Source organism: Somniosus microcephalus, chromosome 11, assembly GCF_052327205.1.
Source record: "Somniosus microcephalus isolate GS21.2 chromosome 11, FLI_Smic_1.0, whole genome shotgun sequence".
Classification (NCBI taxonomy): Eukaryota; Metazoa; Chordata; class Chondrichthyes; order Squaliformes; family Somniosidae; genus Somniosus; species Somniosus microcephalus.
In genome coordinates, this window is record NC_140997.1 from 9,036,249 (window position 1) to 9,055,004 (window position 18,756).

Here is an 18,756-nt window from a genome sequence, read left to right on the forward strand (position 1 = left end):
TTGAACCTGTTGCACTCAAACTGACAGATGAGGCCGTAGCTTGTAAGGCCTGTTTAACAATACTTTCTCATTGATCTGTTTTAATTTGCCAGTTGATCTAATTTTAGCTACCAGTTCAACTAACTGCACTTACTTTTCCCAATTCTTCTTGTGCAGTTTGTTTTCTTTCAATAATATGAACAAGGAGACCAGATCACACGATATGCACACATTTCACCAGAGTGAACTGTATCTTCTGAATGATGTTGATATAGGAAATCTTTAAAAGTGGAGCATGTTGAACTGCCCTTGTATATCAAAGACAACTAGAGGGTACGGTGAGCTTTCCACTATGAGATGTTCATTGGATTCCCAGTCTTTGATCTACATTTCACCGAGTTTTCCACAAGGGTGGATTTGTGAAATCTGCCTGGAATTAAGTGGACTTCCTAGTGAGATAGGTGGAAAATGGAGGGTGAAATGTAAGGGATAGGAGGAGTCACTTCAAGGACCACACAACTATAGCTTCATGGCACCATCCACCCACCCTCCTGACAAGATTGTACATACTGAGTAAGAGAGGAAGCAAAGTTTGCATTAAAGGTAGGCAGAATGAGAGTTTGGATTGTCTCTGAACAGTGATAGCCAGGGAACTTTATTCAACCTCTGATCCTTTTCTTTTTTCACTCTCAGCTCTGCTTTAAAACCAGGTGTAGCACTGTACAATCCATTTTGAAATTACTAACCATAATTCAGTTATCAGCCAACCCAGAGCTCTTGGCCTCCGCTTCCACTTGTGAAAAATAGACACTACCAGAGAAAGAAACTCTGCCATTCTTCGCCCCTCTTCCCCAATCCAATGGCCCAGATTTTTCAGTCAGCAATGAAGGAACGGTGCTTGCCGTTCACCTCAAAAATAAAAATTGCCTACAACGTTTTAGCAGGCTCTAGAGCACAGACTTCCTTTTCTCTGACGTCACTTTGAATTCAGCGCCCTCCACAGGGGATCTGTGGTGTCTGTGAACAGGTCAAGCAGCAGGGAGGCTGATCAATCAATCAGATTAAAGAATCCTCAGACAGCAAAGCAGGAAGTAAAAAACAGGAAATATAAATTATATTTAAATCATTGTGCAGAAAGCAAAATAAAGATTGGGACATACACATGTGATTAAGGGAGAAACTTAGAGAAAAACACAAACTTAAAAAAGAATTAATTTTTTTAAATCTGCAACATTAATTTTCTTCTGAGCGAATGAGACTCCACACTTGCAAAATTAATTTTTACAGGGTCAGAGAGGTTGTTCAGCAATAATTATGACTTATTACACCGTTAAAAACTCAATTACTCCTGATTGAACAAGGCTAAAGTTTTTCATCAGTCTTTAGTGCAGTAATAGTGGGTAATTAGGTTTAAGCTCGCGCCTTAACAGTGATTTCTGTGCAGATTCCATCGGTGAAGACTGCAACAGTGCACCCTGTGGAGGAGCAGGGTATCTCTGACAGCAACTTCCAGATTTCCTTGTTTAACTGTGCATGTGCGGATGCCAGAAGTTGTTGTCAGTTTTACCCAGTAATAACGGCAAGCACTGACAGCCTCGCCGTTATTAGTACAGCGCAATCCGGGCAATTATCTAGTTTGGGGACTTTGTGTATCATAAAGGCAGAGATTGACTGTGGTAAAAGCCAGTTATCTAACTGACCTAGTTCTGTCTGCTGTACTGGCAACTAGTGATATCAAGTGAAAGTGACACCAATGCCTTATTTCACTTTGACTTAGCTTCAACTTTAGAAGATGAGATTGGAGTGCCATGTCTCTTGAGCGACTATGGTGGCAGGCAAATTTGAGGTTCAGTCATGGTGTGACTGAAATGATGGGTATAGTTGAAGTATCTTTTCCCAGTGCGATTGAGGTGAAGGGCAGGGTTGGGGTGACACAAAGCATTGTGCTGGAAACATCAGACATAACTGCAGCAGTTTCTCCTCAAGTTACTTTTTTAGGGAAAGGGGGCAGGCAGAAAAGACTGATTTAAGTTTAATGATTTTTACATTGTTCAACCTTAGTCTGGCTGCATAACACAGATCCTCATTCGATAAAGATAGCAAGCCTATATTGTGTTTAAGAGTGGTGAGCGTACAGAGCCAAATTGGAGCCAATGCTTTAATGAGGTTGTACCTGGTATTTTAGATAATGTTATCTAAAACCCTTCAGGCGATAGTGTTTACCAGATACTACCAAATTAAAAAGGTGACTTTTGAAGCAAACATTTCCTGTGATGTATCTGCATTTCTCTTTAGAGAGACAGGATTTTTTTAAATGGGAGGATTGTGTAGCTTTGTGTTTTTTAATGATCTAACCTTTGACCCTGATTCTATTTAAGAACAGGAGGAGTTCCTCAGTAATTGTCTGCTTCTTGGCCGGTATAAGTCTAAAGTTAGTCCAGTGACTAATTCTTTCCTTGCAAATGGCAACTAGACCATATAGTGTGTCAGTGGCAGTTCCACTTTCTGTGATACTGAGACCACAAGAGTCATTTTGTGATGTGTTTGAGCCTGGGTAACTTCTGAAAAACTAGAATGTATGGCAGTTTGTGGGTTGGTCCACTGACCACATACTTGTATGAGACACAGAACTCTAATCCTGATTTATGTTTGAGTCCAGTTAGTTGCAGAAGATTTTTTTTTAAAAATGCTTCACTCCTGGAGGAATAAACAACTCCCTTCCCAGGATGAATGACATGTTCTGACTGCAGTGAACGTGTACTGACTGAGCATAGTGAGCTTATTTAGAAATGGCTTACTAAAGACTGACTTTTAAATGATACTTTTCATCAAACTACAATAGAGCTTGGTGACTACAATAGTTGAGTAAGTCAAATTCTGTTTTTTTTTTATTATTTCCATGAAAATCCCAAACCATCAGTCTTGGCAATGCCTGGCATGTTTGCTTTATTTGATTCAACTTTTTCAGGTGTAAAATATAATCGGGTATATACCTGAAGTATACCTGGAAAAGTTGAATTAAATAGAATAGATATCTGAATAATGGACACTTAAGCAAACCAGTTACTTGAGCACTGGGATTAAAACAGGAAAATGATCCAAACTGAATGCAACATGAAATTACATCAGTGGCTGCCTAACTAATTTAAATATGCATTGTTTATGGTGACCCGCTTAATCACAAGGGGTCTCTGTGGTATTTGTGTGGTGTGGCGGGGGGGGCGAGGGTTTCCTGTGTACTTTTGCATCTTGTAAAGGTCCCTGTCAATAACTGGAAACTCAGTATTTGTTAAAACACTAATTGAAGTCCGAAGTTTGAGTGTAGGCTCAAGAATCCTAGGATTCCCTTTTGCGATAATCTGCCTAACCCAATAAACTCCACCACTTGGGAGTGTTGTACTACAGTTGTGATATTCCAAGAAGGGAGGTGAATTAGGGAAAATGGGTCCTCTTTGTCTTGTTTTTGAACTGTGCTGCCTTCTGAGTGACATGCAGGAGGAATTAAAGCAGTTGTATAGCTGTCTACGACCGGAAAATCCAAGGAAAAAACAAAATCAGGTGGACTGTACCGTGTATCATTAATATCTACATGACACGCAGTCCAAATATCTCTGGAATAAAGTACAACATTGAAGCAATATGTATGCCCTTTGCGTTCACCTGTAATTATCCTCCCTATTAACTATGAGGATACTGTAAGGCGATACCATGCGGTTTTGCAAGTAAAGTCAGCTGTCCAAAGTGGATTTGCTCCAGTCCCAGTCTAACATATCCTTGTGAATGTGTCTTGACTGATCACTATCCGTACCGACCTGACTCAGAACATAAGAACATAAGAAATAGGAGCAGGAATAGGCCACTTGGCCCCTCGAGGCTGCTCCGCCATTCAATAAGATCACGGCTGATCTTGGGCTCAAAGCCACTTCCCCGCCCGCTCCCCATAACCCTTCACTCCCTTATCTTGCAAAAATCTGTCTGTCTCCACCGTAAATGTATTTAATGACCCAGCCTCCACAGCTCTCTGGGGCAGAGAATTCCACGGATTTACGACCCTCTGAGAGAAGAAATTCCTCCTCATCTCAGTTCTAAAAGGGCGATCCTTTATTCTGAAACTATGTCCCCTAGTTCTAGATTTCCCCACGAGGGGAAGCATCCTCTCTGCATCTACCTTGTCGAGCCCCCTTAGTATCTTATATGTTTCAATAAGATCACCTCTCATTCTTCTAAATTCCAATGAGTATAGGCCCAGCCTGCTCAATCTTTCCTCATAAGTCAACCCCCTCATCTCTGGAATTAACCCAGTGAATTGTCTCTGAACTGCCTCCAATGCAAGTATATCCTTCCTTAAATAAGGAGACCAAAACTGTACGCAGTACTCAAGGTGTGGTCTCACCATTACCCTGTACAGTTGTAGCAGGACTTCCCTGCTTTTATACTCCAACCCCTTTGAAATAAAGGCCAACATTGCATTTGCCTTTTTGATTACTTGCTGTACCTGCATGCTAACTTTTTGTGTTTCGTGCACAAGGACCCCCAGGTCCCTCTGAAGTGTAGCATTTTGTAATCTCCATTTAAATAATTTGCTTTTTTTATTTTTCCTGCCAAAGTGTATAACCTTGCACTTGCTCACATTATACTCCATCTGCCAAATGTTTGCCCACTCACTTAGCCTGTCTCTATCCCTTTGCAGGTTCTTGGAGTCCTCTGCACAACTTGCTTTCCCACCCATCTTTGTATCATCCGCAAACTTGGCTACATTACACTCGGTCCCTTCAAGTCATTAATGTAGATTGTAAATAGTTGAGGCCCCAGCACCGATCCCTGTGGCACCCCACTAGTTACCGTTTGCCAACCGGAAAATGACCCATTTATCCCGACTCTCTGCTTTCTGTTAGTTAGCCAATTCTCTATCCATGCTAATATATTACCCCCAATTCCGTAAGCTCATATCTTATGCAGTAACCTTTTATGTGGCACCTTATCAAATGCCTTCTGGAAATCCAAATTGTGGTAAACCACTTTTATCGTTCACTATCGTTACACTATAGTTATCACTGTTGTATTGTTATCACTGTTCTCACTGTTGTATCACTATACGAGGTCGCCTCTTGTCGCGCTGTTATACCTGGGCTGACCACCTCCGACTCCGCCCATGGCTCCACCTACCTGCCCAGGTATAAAGGTAGTCGACTGGCTGGTATTCCTCCTTGTTGGACCCGATCACCCACGAGGGTGGGCTCTGTTATTTCGTCAATAAAAACCTTTAGTTACGTTCCTAACTCGTCGCTTTTTATTGGACGAATTGATAGGTATATCAATTTTATTGACTAAATTTTAAAGATGTCTACTACTGGCCAGCCAGAAGCCCTCCCAGAAGCACAGCCACAGCAGCTTTCAGACACCGGGCTACACCAGCCGGCTTGGCTGCAAGCCCTCAAACCACCGTACCTGGATCTAAACCCACAGGCAGCAAACTCAGCCCTCGACTTCAAACACTGGCTGGGCTGTTTCGAATCCTACCTGGAAGAATCCGGCGTCCCTCAGAGATCCAAACTAAGAGTTCTGAACGCCCAAGCGAGCCCGAGAGTATACGCACTCATCCAGGACATGACTACATACGAGGCCGCTATCAACCTACTGAAACAGCAGTACCGGAGCCCGGTAAATTACATGTACACCAGGCACCTCCTAAGATCCCGCCCGCAACAGCCAGGAGAGTCTGTAGCTGAATTTTTACGGGCGCTAAAAGCACTCGGCAGGAACTGTGACTTTAAAGCGGTGACGGCTGTTGAAAATACGGAAGATAATATCAGCGATGCCTTTGTGAAAGGCCTACGGTCCGACTACTCATGGCAAAGACTGATTGAAGCTAAAGACCTCGACCTGGACAAAGCTGAAGCCCTCGCTCTCTCCCTAGAGGTGGCCCATCAGGACCAGGAGGCGTTTTCCAGGTACTGCTCGCGACCCTGGGACTCGGGCCCGACCCCTACCACAATACCCTTCGCAGCGCCGCCCCCGGGACCTACCTCAGCGTCGGCGTCCCGGACCCGACCGGGACCGCCACCCCCGGTACCGGCTCCGACATCGGGCACCCGCGATCGGGCCGCCGGCTGCTTCTTTTGCGGCCAGGAGAAGCACCCGAGGTCGCGCTGCCCAGCCAGGAACTCTACCTGCTCAACCTGCAGGAAGAAAGGCCACTTCTCTAAGGCCTGCAGGAGCGGATCTTCAGAGGCCAGCAGTGCCTCATGCGAACTGTGGGGGCGGCCATCTTCTTTCAAGGCAACTGAGGCCAGCATCCCCACACGTGAGTCATGGGGGCGGCCATCTTTGATCAAGGCAACCGACCCCAATAGTGCCTCATGTGAGTTATGGGAGCAGCCATCTTCTCCGCCATTTTGTCCTACCTCGTGGGAGACGCCATTTTACCCACCACGCCCGACTGCCACCGGGCCTCCGGACCCGACGACCGCCTCGCCCGCAGACGACAACGACTCGCTTACCTACACACTAGCCTCCGTCACTCTGGATCAAGCCCGCCTGCACCACCTGTCCAAGTCGATGATGGACATCAAAGTAAACGGCCACGCCACGACCTGCCTGTTCGACAGCGGAAGCACGGAGAGCTTCATCCACCCAGACATGGTGAGCCACTACTCCCTCCCTGTCCTGCCAACGCGCAACCGAATCTCGATGGCATCGAGGTCCCACGCCACGGACATTAGCGGCTACTGTGTTGTGACCTTGTCGGTTAAGGGTACGGAGTATAAAAATTTTAAACTCCTCGTCCTCCCCCAGCTCTGCGCTGCCGTCCTACTAGGGCTGGACTTCCAATCCCACCTCCAAAGTGTAACCCTAGCATACGGTGGACCCCTCCCCCCACTCACAGTCGACAACCAGCGAATGTTAAACCGCCCACCGCGTAACACCTGCAGCCTATCCACCCTCAAGGTGCCGCCACCTTCCCTGTTCGCTAACCTCACCCCCGACTGCAAACCCGTCGCTACCAAGAGCAGGCGGTACAGCGCTGGGGACAGAGCCTTCATTAGCTCTGAGGTGCGGCGCCTCCTGAAAGAGGGCATTATCGAGGGGAGCAACAGCCCCTGGCGTGCCCAGGTCGTGGTCGTTAAGACCGGCGATAAAAATCGCCTGGTCATCGACTACAGCCAGACCATAAACAGATACACCCAGCTGGACGCATACCCCCTTCCCCGCATATCTGACATGGTCAATCAGATTGCACAATACCGCGTATTCTCGACCATCGACCTTAAGTCGGCCTACCACCAACTCCCTATCCACCCCGAGGACCGCCAGTACACCGCTTCGAGGCGAATGGGCGCCTATACCACTTCCTTAGGGTCCCCTTCGGTGTCACCAACGGGGTCTCGGTCTTCCAAAGGGAGATGGACCGGATGGTTGACCAGAACGGACTGCAGGCCACATTCCCCTATCTAGATAACGTCACCATCTGCGGCCGCGACCGGCAGGACCATGACGTGAATCTGGAGCAATTCCTCCGTACGGCCCAACGGCTGAACCTCACCTACAATAAGGAGAAATGTGTGTTTAACACCTCGCGCCTTGCCATCCTTGGCTGTGTAGTAGAGACCGGACTCATCGGCCCCGACCCCGAAAGAATGCGCCCCCTCATGGAGCTACCCCTCCCCCACTGCCCTAAGGCACTGAAGAGAACCCTGGGGCTCTTCGCCTACTATGCCCAATGGGTGCCCAATTATGCGGACAAAGCCAGACCCCTCATGAAGTCCACATCCTTCCCCCTCACGGAGGAAGCGTGTGCGGCCTTCTCCCTCATCAAGGGAGACATAGCCAAGGCCACAATGCACGCAGTGGATGAGTCCATCCCCTTCCAAGTGGAGAGCGATGCATCCGACTTCGCCCTAGCCGCTACCCTTAACCAGGAGGGGAGGCCGGTGGCCTTCTTCTCAAGGACCCTACAGGGCCCCGAGATCCGACACTCGTCGGTCGAGAAGGAAGCCCAGGCAATTGTGGAGGCGGTACGGCGCTGGAGGCATTACCTGGCAGGCAAACGATTTACCCTCCTCACCGACCAACGTTCGGTTGCTTTCATGTTTAATAACAAGCTGAGGGGCAAAATCAAGAATGACAAGATCTTGAGGTGGAGAATCGAGCTATCCACCTACGATTATGATATCTTGTACCGGCCAGGTAAGCTGAACGAACCCCCTGATGCTCTTTCACGAATTACATGCGCCAGCGCGCATATTGATAGACTTCAGACCCTCCACAACGACCTCTGCCACCCCGGGGTCACCAGACTTTACCATTTCATTAAGGCCCGCAACCTGACCTACTCCATCGAGGAGGTCAGGACCATGACCAGGAACTGCCAGACCTGCGCCGAGTGCAAACCGCACTTCTATAGGCCGGACAGAGCAAGCCTGATCAAGGCCACCCGCCCCTTCGAGCGCCTGAGCATCGACTTTAAGGGGCCTCTACCGTCATCTGACCGCAATGTGTACTTCCTCAACATCGTTGATGAGTACTCCCGTTTCCCTTTTGCCTTCCCCTGCCCAGACATGACCAGTACCACGGTCATCAAGTGCCTGAACGACCTCTTCGCCTTGTTCGGGTTCCCGAACTATATACATAGTGACCGGGGCTCCTCCTTCATGAGCGAGGAACTCCGTCAGTTCCTACTAGCGAGAGGTATTGCAGCAAGTAGGACCACCAGCTACAACCCCCGAGGGAACGGCCAGGTGGAAAGAGAGAACGCGACGGTATGGAAGGCCGTCCTCTTAGCCTTAAAGTCTAAGGGCCTCCCAACCTCCCGCTGGCAGGAAGTCCTCCCGACAGCGCTGCACTCCATCCGGTCACTACTTTGCACTGCCGTTAACGCCACCCCCCATGAACGAATGTTTGTTTTCCCCAGGAAGTCGACTACGGGAACCACTCTACCAACCTGGCTGACCTCTCCGGGGCCCGTCTTGCTGCGAAAGCACGTGAGGGCCCATAAAACGGACCCCCTGGTCGAGAGGGTGAACCTCCTGCACGCCAACCCCCAGTACGCCTACGTGGCTTACCCAGACGGGCGGGAGGACACTGTCTCCTTACGAGACCTCGCACCCTCGGGCACTCCGGAGACACCACCTTTACCCCCCCCCCCCCCCACCACCCCCCCAATTCCAGCCCAGGTAGACGGCATGCCGGAACCCCACGAGCCTTCGCCGACCACGCAGACACCAGCATTAACACCGGATAATGCAGCACCGCCGCTGCGACGATCGGAGAGGCTTACGAGGCCTCCGGACAGACTGACATACCAGAACTGGTAGTACACTTCACCCCGCCGGACTCAAATCTAAACAAGGGGTGAATGTGGTAAACCACTTTTATCGTTCACTATCGTTACACTATAGTTATCACTGTTGTATTGTTATCACTGTTCTCACTGTTGTATCACTATACGAGGTCGCCTCTTGTCGCGCTGTTATACCTGGGCTGACCACCTCCGACTCCGCCCATGGCTCCACCTACCTGCCCAGGTATAAAGGTAGTCGACTGGCTGGTATTCCTCCTTGTTGGACCCGATCACCCACGAGGGTGGGCTCTGTTATTTCGTCAATAAAAACCTTTAGTTACGTTCCTAACTCGTCGCTTTTTATTGGACGAATTGATAGGTACATCACAAATACACCACATCCACTGGTTCCCCTTTATCTACCCTGCTCGTTACCACCACACAGAACTCCAGCAAATTTGTTAAACATGATTTCCCTTTCATAAAACCATGCTGACTCTGCTTGACTGCATTATGATTTTCCCAATGCCCTGCTGCTGCTTCCTTAATGAAGGACTCCAGCATTTTCCCAACGATAGATGTTAGGCTATAGTTTCCTGTGTTCTGTCTCCCTCCTTTCTTAAATAGGGGTGTTACATTTGCGGTTTTCCAATCCGCTGGGACCGCTCTAGAGTCCAGGGAATTTTGGTATATTGCAACCAATGCATCCTCTATCTCTGCAGCCACTTCTTTTAAGACCCTGGGATATAGGCCATCTGGTCCAGGGGACTTGTCATCTTTTAGTTCCATTATTTTACCAAGTACTATTTCCTTAGTGATCGTGATTGTCTTTAGTTCCCCCCTCCCTGTGGCCCCTTGATTATCCATTATTGGGATGTTGTTAGTGCCTTCTACCGTGAAGACAGATACAAAATATTTGTTCAGAGTCTCTGCCATTTCCCCATTCCCCGTTATTAATTCCCCAGTCTCATCCTCTAAGGGACCGACGTTTACTTTAGCTACCCTCTTCCTTTTTATATATCTGTAGAAGCTCTTACTATCTGTTTTAATGTTTCTTGCCAGTTTACTCTCATAATTGATTTTTTTTTAGTCATCCTTTGCTGGTTTTTAAAAATTTCCCAATCCTCTGGTCTCCCACCAATCTTGGCAACATGGTATGCCTTCATTTTCAATTTGATACCATTCTTTACTTCCTTAGTTAGCCATTCTTTACTTCCTTAGTTAGCCACGGATGGTGGCCCCCTTCTCTTAAAATCTTTCTTTCTCACTGGAATATATTTCTGTTGAGACTTATGAAATATCTCCTTAAATGTCCGCCACTGCATTTCAACTATCTTACACTTTAATTTATTTTTCCAGCCCACTTTAGTCAGTTCTGCCCTCATGCCACTGTAATTGCTTTTGTTTAAGATCAGGACACTGGTTTGAGATACAACTTTCTCACCCACCAACTGAATTTGAAATTCAACCATGCTATGATAACTCTTTCCTAGAGGATCCTTTACTATGGGATCATTTATTAATTCTGTCTCATTACACAGTACCAGATCCAAGATATCCTGCTCCCTGGTCGGTTCCATTACATACTGTTCTAGGAAACCATCCCGGATGCACTCTATAAACTCCTCCTCAAGGCTACCATGGCCAATTTGATTTGTCCAATCAATATGGAGATTAAAATCACCCATGATTATTACCATACCTTTTTTACAGGCCTCCATTATTTGTTGATTTATACTCTGTTCAACAGTATTGCTACTGTTCAGGGGCCTGTAGACTACACCCACCAGAGACTTTTTCCCTTTACTAATGTTTAGCTCCACCCAATCTGATTTCTAGAATGAACAGGATATGAGAGTTGCTCTGGTTGAACATATGGTGACAGTGGTTGGTGATGGGATTTTCATTTCCATTCAAGTAATCCTAATACAGTCTGATTTCTAGAATGAACAGGACATGAGAGTTGCTTCTAAGAATTGAATGTTTTGAGGCTTGTTGCAGTTAAAGGGGTGTTGTCGGGTGCTTTTTAGCTGGGTCAATTCCTGCATAGCCTCGGATCCACTCCAGGGAGCCAGTGTAGGGAAAGGTACTCCATGTTGCTGCAGCAGCATTTTCTATGTGAACTTTAGAGAATTTATTTGAAAACTCTTTTTCAACATCATCCTAGTTCTCATGCAAGGTGTGACTGACATCTTAGTGCTCAGTGTGTTTAGAAGATTTAAAGGGTTTTTACTTACTGCAGCAACAAGCAGATGCAGTCCTTGTAGTGTGAAGAGAGCAATGTAGTTTAAAAAATACCTTTTTTTTTTAGACCATCTCATTCTTCAGTGGAACAGTGGCAGTTCACTTTCTGTGCTACTGAGATCACCAAAGTAAGTTTGTAATGGATTGACCACAGGTAACTTCTGGAGGACTGCAGTGTTTGACACCAAATTTACACAGAAGCATAATTACCTTTTATAAAGAAATTTGATCAATACCTGTCAAGAAGGAAGATGGTAAGGTTTCCCGATATTAATAAACCTGATTGATTTACATGGGGATTACAGTGAAGATCGTGGGTGGTGGGGAGGAATATCCATGTTTGAGGGAGCCATGTATGGACTGTGAAAGGGGAGAGCTTGATGGGTGAAGTGGCCTTTTCTTGTAATAAGCTTTCTAAAGTTCTTGTGAGTTTAAACATGATTCTAATCACTGGTACTTTTATATTTCAGGGCTGAGAAGACTGAGGTACTGAGTGATGACCTGCTGCAGGTAAAGGATTTCCTTTTGATTGTGTTACTGGGAGCAAGGGCTCCAGGTATCAGTCAACATTTACCCAGCATTGAGAGTAGCATTAAAAGCTTGTTGAATCGGAGGAAAGAGCCAAACCAAAAAGCTGACAACTCCAAAAATGGTCCTGAATAAATGCCGACAGAATATGAAAGCGAGTACTTACACTGAAAGAGCAGCTGGACACGGCCTTGTAACTTAAGCAGTGGGTGTACCCAACATTCCTTCACTTTAAGTACATAAAAACCTGAAATGGATACAACTGTTGAAAGTAAAAGATTTATTTTCTGAAGTGGGGTGTGGCCTGGGGACGTGTCCCCAGAAAATTGACCATTTCATTTAAGGGCATTTTCCAGTATCTTGGATTTTACAGGGAACGTAGGCTTTGCATTTTTTCATCTAATAAAGGACACTTGCTCAGTTTTCTTGAAAGCTATTCTCTAATTGCTGTTTTTGCAAATGACTTCTTTTCCTTTTATATGTTGAAACTTTTTCCCAGTAGCAGCAGACAAGACAACCAGTTACCGAGAGAAAAATAAAAAAAATTTTAAAAAATAGATTGTAAATAGTGATTATTCACAATAGGACCATTAAAGTCAGAGCTGTAGGTAGCAAATATTAAATTGTAACCATCCTCCCAAATGTTGTGAGAGGAGAGTTGGTGAATTTTCGTTTCCTGTTACAGCTTTCAGGCGGATCTGTGTTCTGGCTGGCTTGCAGAGTGCTGGTGTCTGTTTGCAGGAGGTTGCAGTTTTGCTTAGTTCATTGCAGCAGCTGGATTTTCATGAGAATGAGACTGAAGAGGAAGCACACACTTGGGGTGCTTCCCCTGTGTAACCAAGCTGTGTTTTGCTTTGAACTCATTGAATCAAGGCTGAGAGTTAATAGCCCACAATTCACCGTGTCTCCCCTTCTCTCACTTCTCTCTCTCTCTCTCTCTCTCTCTCTCTCTCTCTCATTGCCCCCCTCTCAATTCACAATTCACAATTCAAATCGCTTTATTGGCATGATAAGTTACATCTTATGTTGCCAAAGCATCAAAATACATTTATGGTTTACCACATAAACGCAGTTCTATTCATACAGTGTATAAACAGGTATATCCCTGAGCGTATAAATATACATTCGCATTGTTTATATATATTCTTTTCTTAGTTTACTGGTTGGCTCTCTGTTCATGGCAAGCTGTAATATAGCGTGCCGCCAGTGTTATACAGCTTCTCTCCTCTCCCAGTAGGAATGGGAGTTTTTGGTTGTCATTCAGATTTCTGAAATCAGGGCATATTTGTGAGAATTTTTGGTAGAAATTCTCCCTGATGCCCTGATATTTTCCACAAGCTGTGAGGAAGTGCATCTCTGTCTCCACCACTCCCTGACTGCAGTGCGAGCATATCCTGTCCTCTCTTGGCAGCCTGGTCTGCCTGTGTCTGCCTTTTTCGATCGCTAGGCTATGTTCGCTAAGTCTGTACCTTGTCAAGGTTCTTCTCAGTTTGTTATCCTTTACCATGGTCAGGTAATCAGCTATGTTGTATTGTCTGTTTAGGGCCAAGTAGCAATTGAGTTTGCTTTGGGTTTTTGTTGTTTCTGCCCAATATGTCAGATATTTTTCCTTTTGCTTAGCGACGATTGTGTTGGGTCGAATTCTTTGTGTTACCCTGTCACTGTCCTGGGGCTGGTTATTGTTCTCTCTCTCTCTCTCTCTCTCTCTCTCTCTCTCTCTCTCTCTCTCTCTCTCTCTCATTGCCCCCCTTAGCCCTCTCCATCTCCCTCTTTCCCCCCCCCCCCCCCCCCCCCCCATTTATGGTAACATGTTGGCATGGAGGCAATGTTAAAAATCCCCTTCCCTGCATCACTTCAACTTGTGAACTCCTCTAGTACTACTTAAAGATACAAGTACTTTATGGAATCATAACCTGGGAGGGCATTTCACCCATCATGCTTTTGCTGGCTCCATATTAGAGCTATCTCCTCTAATCCCCTACTCCTTTCAGGTGCCCTTTAACATTTCTTTTCATGTTTATCTATTACTTTCTCAAGTATTCTATTTGACTTGACTTCAGTAGTCACTTGTGATAATGTGCTCCATGTTCTAATAACGCTTTGTTTAAAAAATTCCTTCTAACCTGTTACTTAATGGTTTCAGCATTAATTCTATCCATCTATCGACCACTAGAAATAACCTTTCATTACCTCCTCAGTCTTTCAAAATTTTGAGCACTCCTATTCGATTCATCCCTTAAGCTTCTCTGAATTTCCTCGATCTTTTACAATGATTCTGCAAACTCTTAGCTGCTCATTAACTTAGCCCCGCCCCCATGCAAAAGTGCAGCTCACATGAATTTCCTGGATTTATACCAGTCCTGAACGGCTGTAAATTTGCACAACAGGACCTAAAGTCTGGTATTTTTAAGTATTTCTCCTCGCTGAGACCTACAGTGTATTTTCTGTATCTTTGAATGCTTCTTTATGGCATCAGAATGATTTGCGTAAAAACTTTATATGAATGCATTTTCTTAAACATGCTGTGCCTAATGTGCATAAATGATGGTTTGATAGCTTCAAACTGGAAGATTAGTGTAAATTTCAGTGTAACTCACCGGCAGGACGATCGATGTAAATTTCAGTGTAACTCGCCGGCAGGACGATCGATGTAAATTTCAGTGTAACTCGCCGGCAGGACGATCGATGTAAATTTCAGTGTAACTCGCCGGCAAGAGGATCGATGTAAATTTCAGTGTAACTCACGGGCTGGAGGATCGATGTAAATTTCAGCTTATGCTGTTTCAGAAAATTCCGGGTGGCTATTTCCAACACAGTTGTATTATGAAAGAAGCTGTAAAATCGCTTTAGTTTCTCTGCAAAACTTCCAAAATAGGAACATTTATAACAAGCTTCTCTGTAACCAAGGCCCATCGGGGATTGCCCTGTGGAAAATGTATTTTGCAGATGGTTTTCAAGCAGTCATTTCCATGGCCTTCTGATGAAACCATTGTTTTCTTTAGCTCTGTAACCTTCTGAAACCTTGTTTACATTTGTAATTATAGTTTGCGAGAATCCTCCCTCTTTCCACAATACACAATTTGTACTTTGCCCTGGCTCCTCTTTTAGTTCACTGTGCATTGTTCTGAAAATTCCATTTGAGTTCTTATCAGTTTGTTTCTAGGCCCCTGCTTGGAGATGCTTCCAGTACTAATGTGTAATTGGAAATGTGAGACACACACTCTCACACATGCGTGCACACTTTCGGACACTCGCACACAGTGCACACAAGCCCCAACCTGTTGCAGTAAAGTGGATGGGTCAGAGAGTAACTGCCCCTAGAAAGGTCCCAATTGGATTTTACTGAATCATCACTGTGAGCTAAAAATACAGATACGGGGCATTCTTTGTGAGAAGCAGAACCAATCCCAAAGTGTGGACTTGTATGGGCGTTCCATTTTTAAAATGTGCCAAATTAAATAGGAAACTGTACAGTTATGTATGAGCTGTCTTACAATATTCACAACGTTTAATTTTTAAAATGAGGTTTGGGGATGAGTTATGTTTTTAGGGTGATTATCCTCCGAATATATTCATCAGTGCACAGAATAATCTCAAGAAAGCGCATTGAACATTTTCTTTTCCTCTCCTCCTGTCCCAAAGATCCTGACTCTTACTGTGGTACATTCCCACAGGCACAAAAGTTGTCTGTACTTCACCTAAGTGACCATTCCCATTGTCAAAGCAGAGTCCATGGACTCTTAACAGGGAATTAGATAGTTGTTTGAAAAAGGGGATATACAAGAACATGGGAAGTGAGCAGAAGATTAGTATTAGATTGGATGGAGAAATACACTGGAACAGACTTGATGGGCAGAATGGTCCGTTTCTGTGCTGAAACATTCTATGATCTGTTATGTGTTAAAAATTCAAAGGTCAGTAGGGCATTGAAGCATAGAGAACATCACAGCTGGTGATCACCCAGTATTCATGCATGTACTTCCAACAGAACAGGAACCCTGACAATCTTTTTTCCACTCCCCAACCCAGCTCAGGGGAATGAAGACTAATCATATTGCTGCAATAGCTGTCATGAGAGATGACCTAACTCAGCATTGACTAGGAATAGAATCTCATACCAGAGTAACCTCACCAATGTTCCCCTAATTTTTTGGGGGATGCGTGGCCCCTTTAACGGGCTCCGCGGCGCATTCACAATTTTGTGCATAAACTTAACATTGAAAAAGCCCAGGCAGCGCGGGACCGGCAGAGAGCTGTGCGGCTGCGTAGCTTATAGGGAATGTTTAACCTTCCCCCGCACCAACCATCTTCCAGCATGAATCATTCGGTCCTTTGGGCTGAAATATGGTTAAACCCCTTGGCCTAGAAATTCGGTGGGCTTTGCGCCCAGTTAAGGCCCAAAGAGGGCCTCTGCGCCCTTGGAGGAGTTTGCGCTGAAATTGAGCGCTGCGCCGGCACCGATGACGTCATCGGTGTGTGCAGTGTCCCGGTTCCGCCCCGATGCCGGCCCGACCCCCATATTTAGTAGCGGCCGCCTCCTCTGTGGCGGCCGCTACTAACATCGGGAGACCAGGGCCTTCCTGCAGCCTTAGTGGGGCGCATAAAGGTGGAGGTGCGGCCGGCCGCTTTTTCGGCGGCCGCCTGGCAGCACCTCCCTCCCCGGCCTCCTCCACCCCCCCCCCCCCCCCGCGGCATTGCCGGCTGCTTTCCGCGAGCCCGGCACTTCTCCGTGGTGCCGGGCTCATTTGCCGGCACAATCCAGCGGCGATCTCCCCCTTCCAGGCACCTTCTCCTTAAGAGAAGGAGGAGGCCTGCAGTACAGCAGCCTGCCGCACCGCATCGGGTGGCGCAGCGGCACCTGGAGCGCTGAAATTCACTTTCAGCGCCCCAAGCGGGGGCGGGCACACCCTGGAACAGCGCCCGGTTCCGCCTTGGGGCGCTAAAAGTGAATATGGGACGGGCGCAACTGGCTCCGCGCCCAGCGCAAAATTTTCGGCGCAACCGAGCTGGCGGGGCTATACCCAATTTCTAGGCCCTTGTTTTCTAATTTGCTTGTGTTAATACCCCAAGCATTGAACTGTGCCCACTGAAGTAAATGTTGCTTCACATCTTGAATCACTGATTTCTTTCTTTGCTAAAATCACTCTTCAAAGGAAGCCAATTGCTGAGATGCCACTCAAATATTCAACATTTAGTATATTCAAAAACACAGCTGTTCGCACTAGGTAGTTCCATTTTCAACTGCATTTGTTTTGTTTTCGTCTCCTGACTTCAAATAGCATTCTAAAATGTCAGAGCCGTCTTTTATGAGGGCAGGAAGGGGCGGGGTGCTGTATAGCTGTGCCAATATAAGACAACTTGCATTTCTGTAGCATTCCTCACATACAGAGCATTTTACAGTTTAGTGGACACGAAACAGGAGGAAGGAGGAGGAAAGGGGCTAGGAGGAGGTGAGGGAAGGATCATTTAGAGGTTTTTGAAAGTGAGAAGAATGAAAACATGGTGATGCAGAGGGCAGGGACATGGGGCTGAATTTAGCTCAGAGGGCGAGTTCGGAGGCGGGTCTGCTGTCAAAATGGCAGTGATTGACAGCGGGTCGGAAGTCCGTTCTGAACCCGCCTCCATGTCGGTTTCCCAAGTGCCGGCTCTGCCTGCGGTCTGCAGACTCGGCAATAAATGGCAGGTCAGGCAATTAAGATACTTAAGAAGCTGCTTAAAGGTATTTAAGCAGCATTTTACTAGGTCCTAACTATTTTTCCATGTTTTTTACAAGGTTCCCGGCGCTCGGGGTTCACGTCAGGTATTTTGTCGGGTTCTCAATGACTGCATTGCTGTGAATAGTTGACAGCTGTAAAAGTGGTATAAAAGCTACCATTTCACAGCTGTTCAATTTCCAATCTTGGAGGCTGGAGCCTTCAGGATTTGGAATACACTTTTCAGCTTTATGGAGATTTGAAGTGTTTGGAGCAAACTCTCTATCCAGTATCACCTCCTTGGAGCAAGCTCTCCCACCATTGACAGATCACTTCTGTCATCTCAACTTCAACTGCCATCTATTCCATCAGCATCGGTGCCCTTGAAAAAATCTCACCTTGGTCCTCAGAATCCCACCACGATCAGCCCCAACACCAACATCACCAGGCACACCAGCAGCACCAACCTTCTCTGCAATCACCTAATGTTGCACAGGACAAAGGGCATCAGCACCTGGCAACATTGCTGCCTGGGAGGCCAGGGATGGCCTCACCATGACCAGATTTACTTCACTTGATGCTGTACACCCTGGCTGCCACATGATGTGCCAGGTTGGCACCACCCCACACCAACACCATAAAGCATCCCTACAATGCCCAATCCATTCCTTTCACACTCATCACCACTTTGGGGGGGGGGGGGGGTAGGTACCGTTATGTCTCTCCATTCATTGCAACTCACTTAGCCACTTCCAAAGGTGCACACACATCTGTCCAAGAAGGCAAAGTGTTGAAAATAAAGATTTCAATGTTTGACAACACATTAACAGAAACTTTACATGAACATTGGATAAAAGACCCAAGTGGCGACCCTTGTGTGTTGTTAGTTGGTATGATTGCACTAGGTTGAGGGTGAGTGTGAGGGATGGCTAGTGAGATGGGGATGTGATAATGTAGATAGAATGGGATGGGTGGAGGTGCAAGGTAAGTTGGTGTGAGTAAGGATGTGCAGGAGTAGGGTATGGAAGGCAG

General features: G+C 46.3%; 1 protein-coding gene across 8 annotated transcripts in view; it reads left to right on the top strand.

Moving 5' to 3' along the window:
* Nucleotides 1-18,756, top strand: part of arhgap17a (Rho GTPase activating protein 17a) — a 154,819-nt gene that overhangs the window by 82,865 nt on the left and 53,198 nt on the right. For all 8 annotated transcript variants that reach the window (XM_086000117.1, XM_086000121.1, XM_086000119.1 and 5 more), the window contains exon 2: nt 11,974-12,013. In XM_086000117.1, coding sequence (XP_085856243.1) covers nt 11,974-12,013 — 40 coding nt within the window. The remainder of the gene's footprint in view (nt 1-11,973; nt 12,014-18,756) is intronic.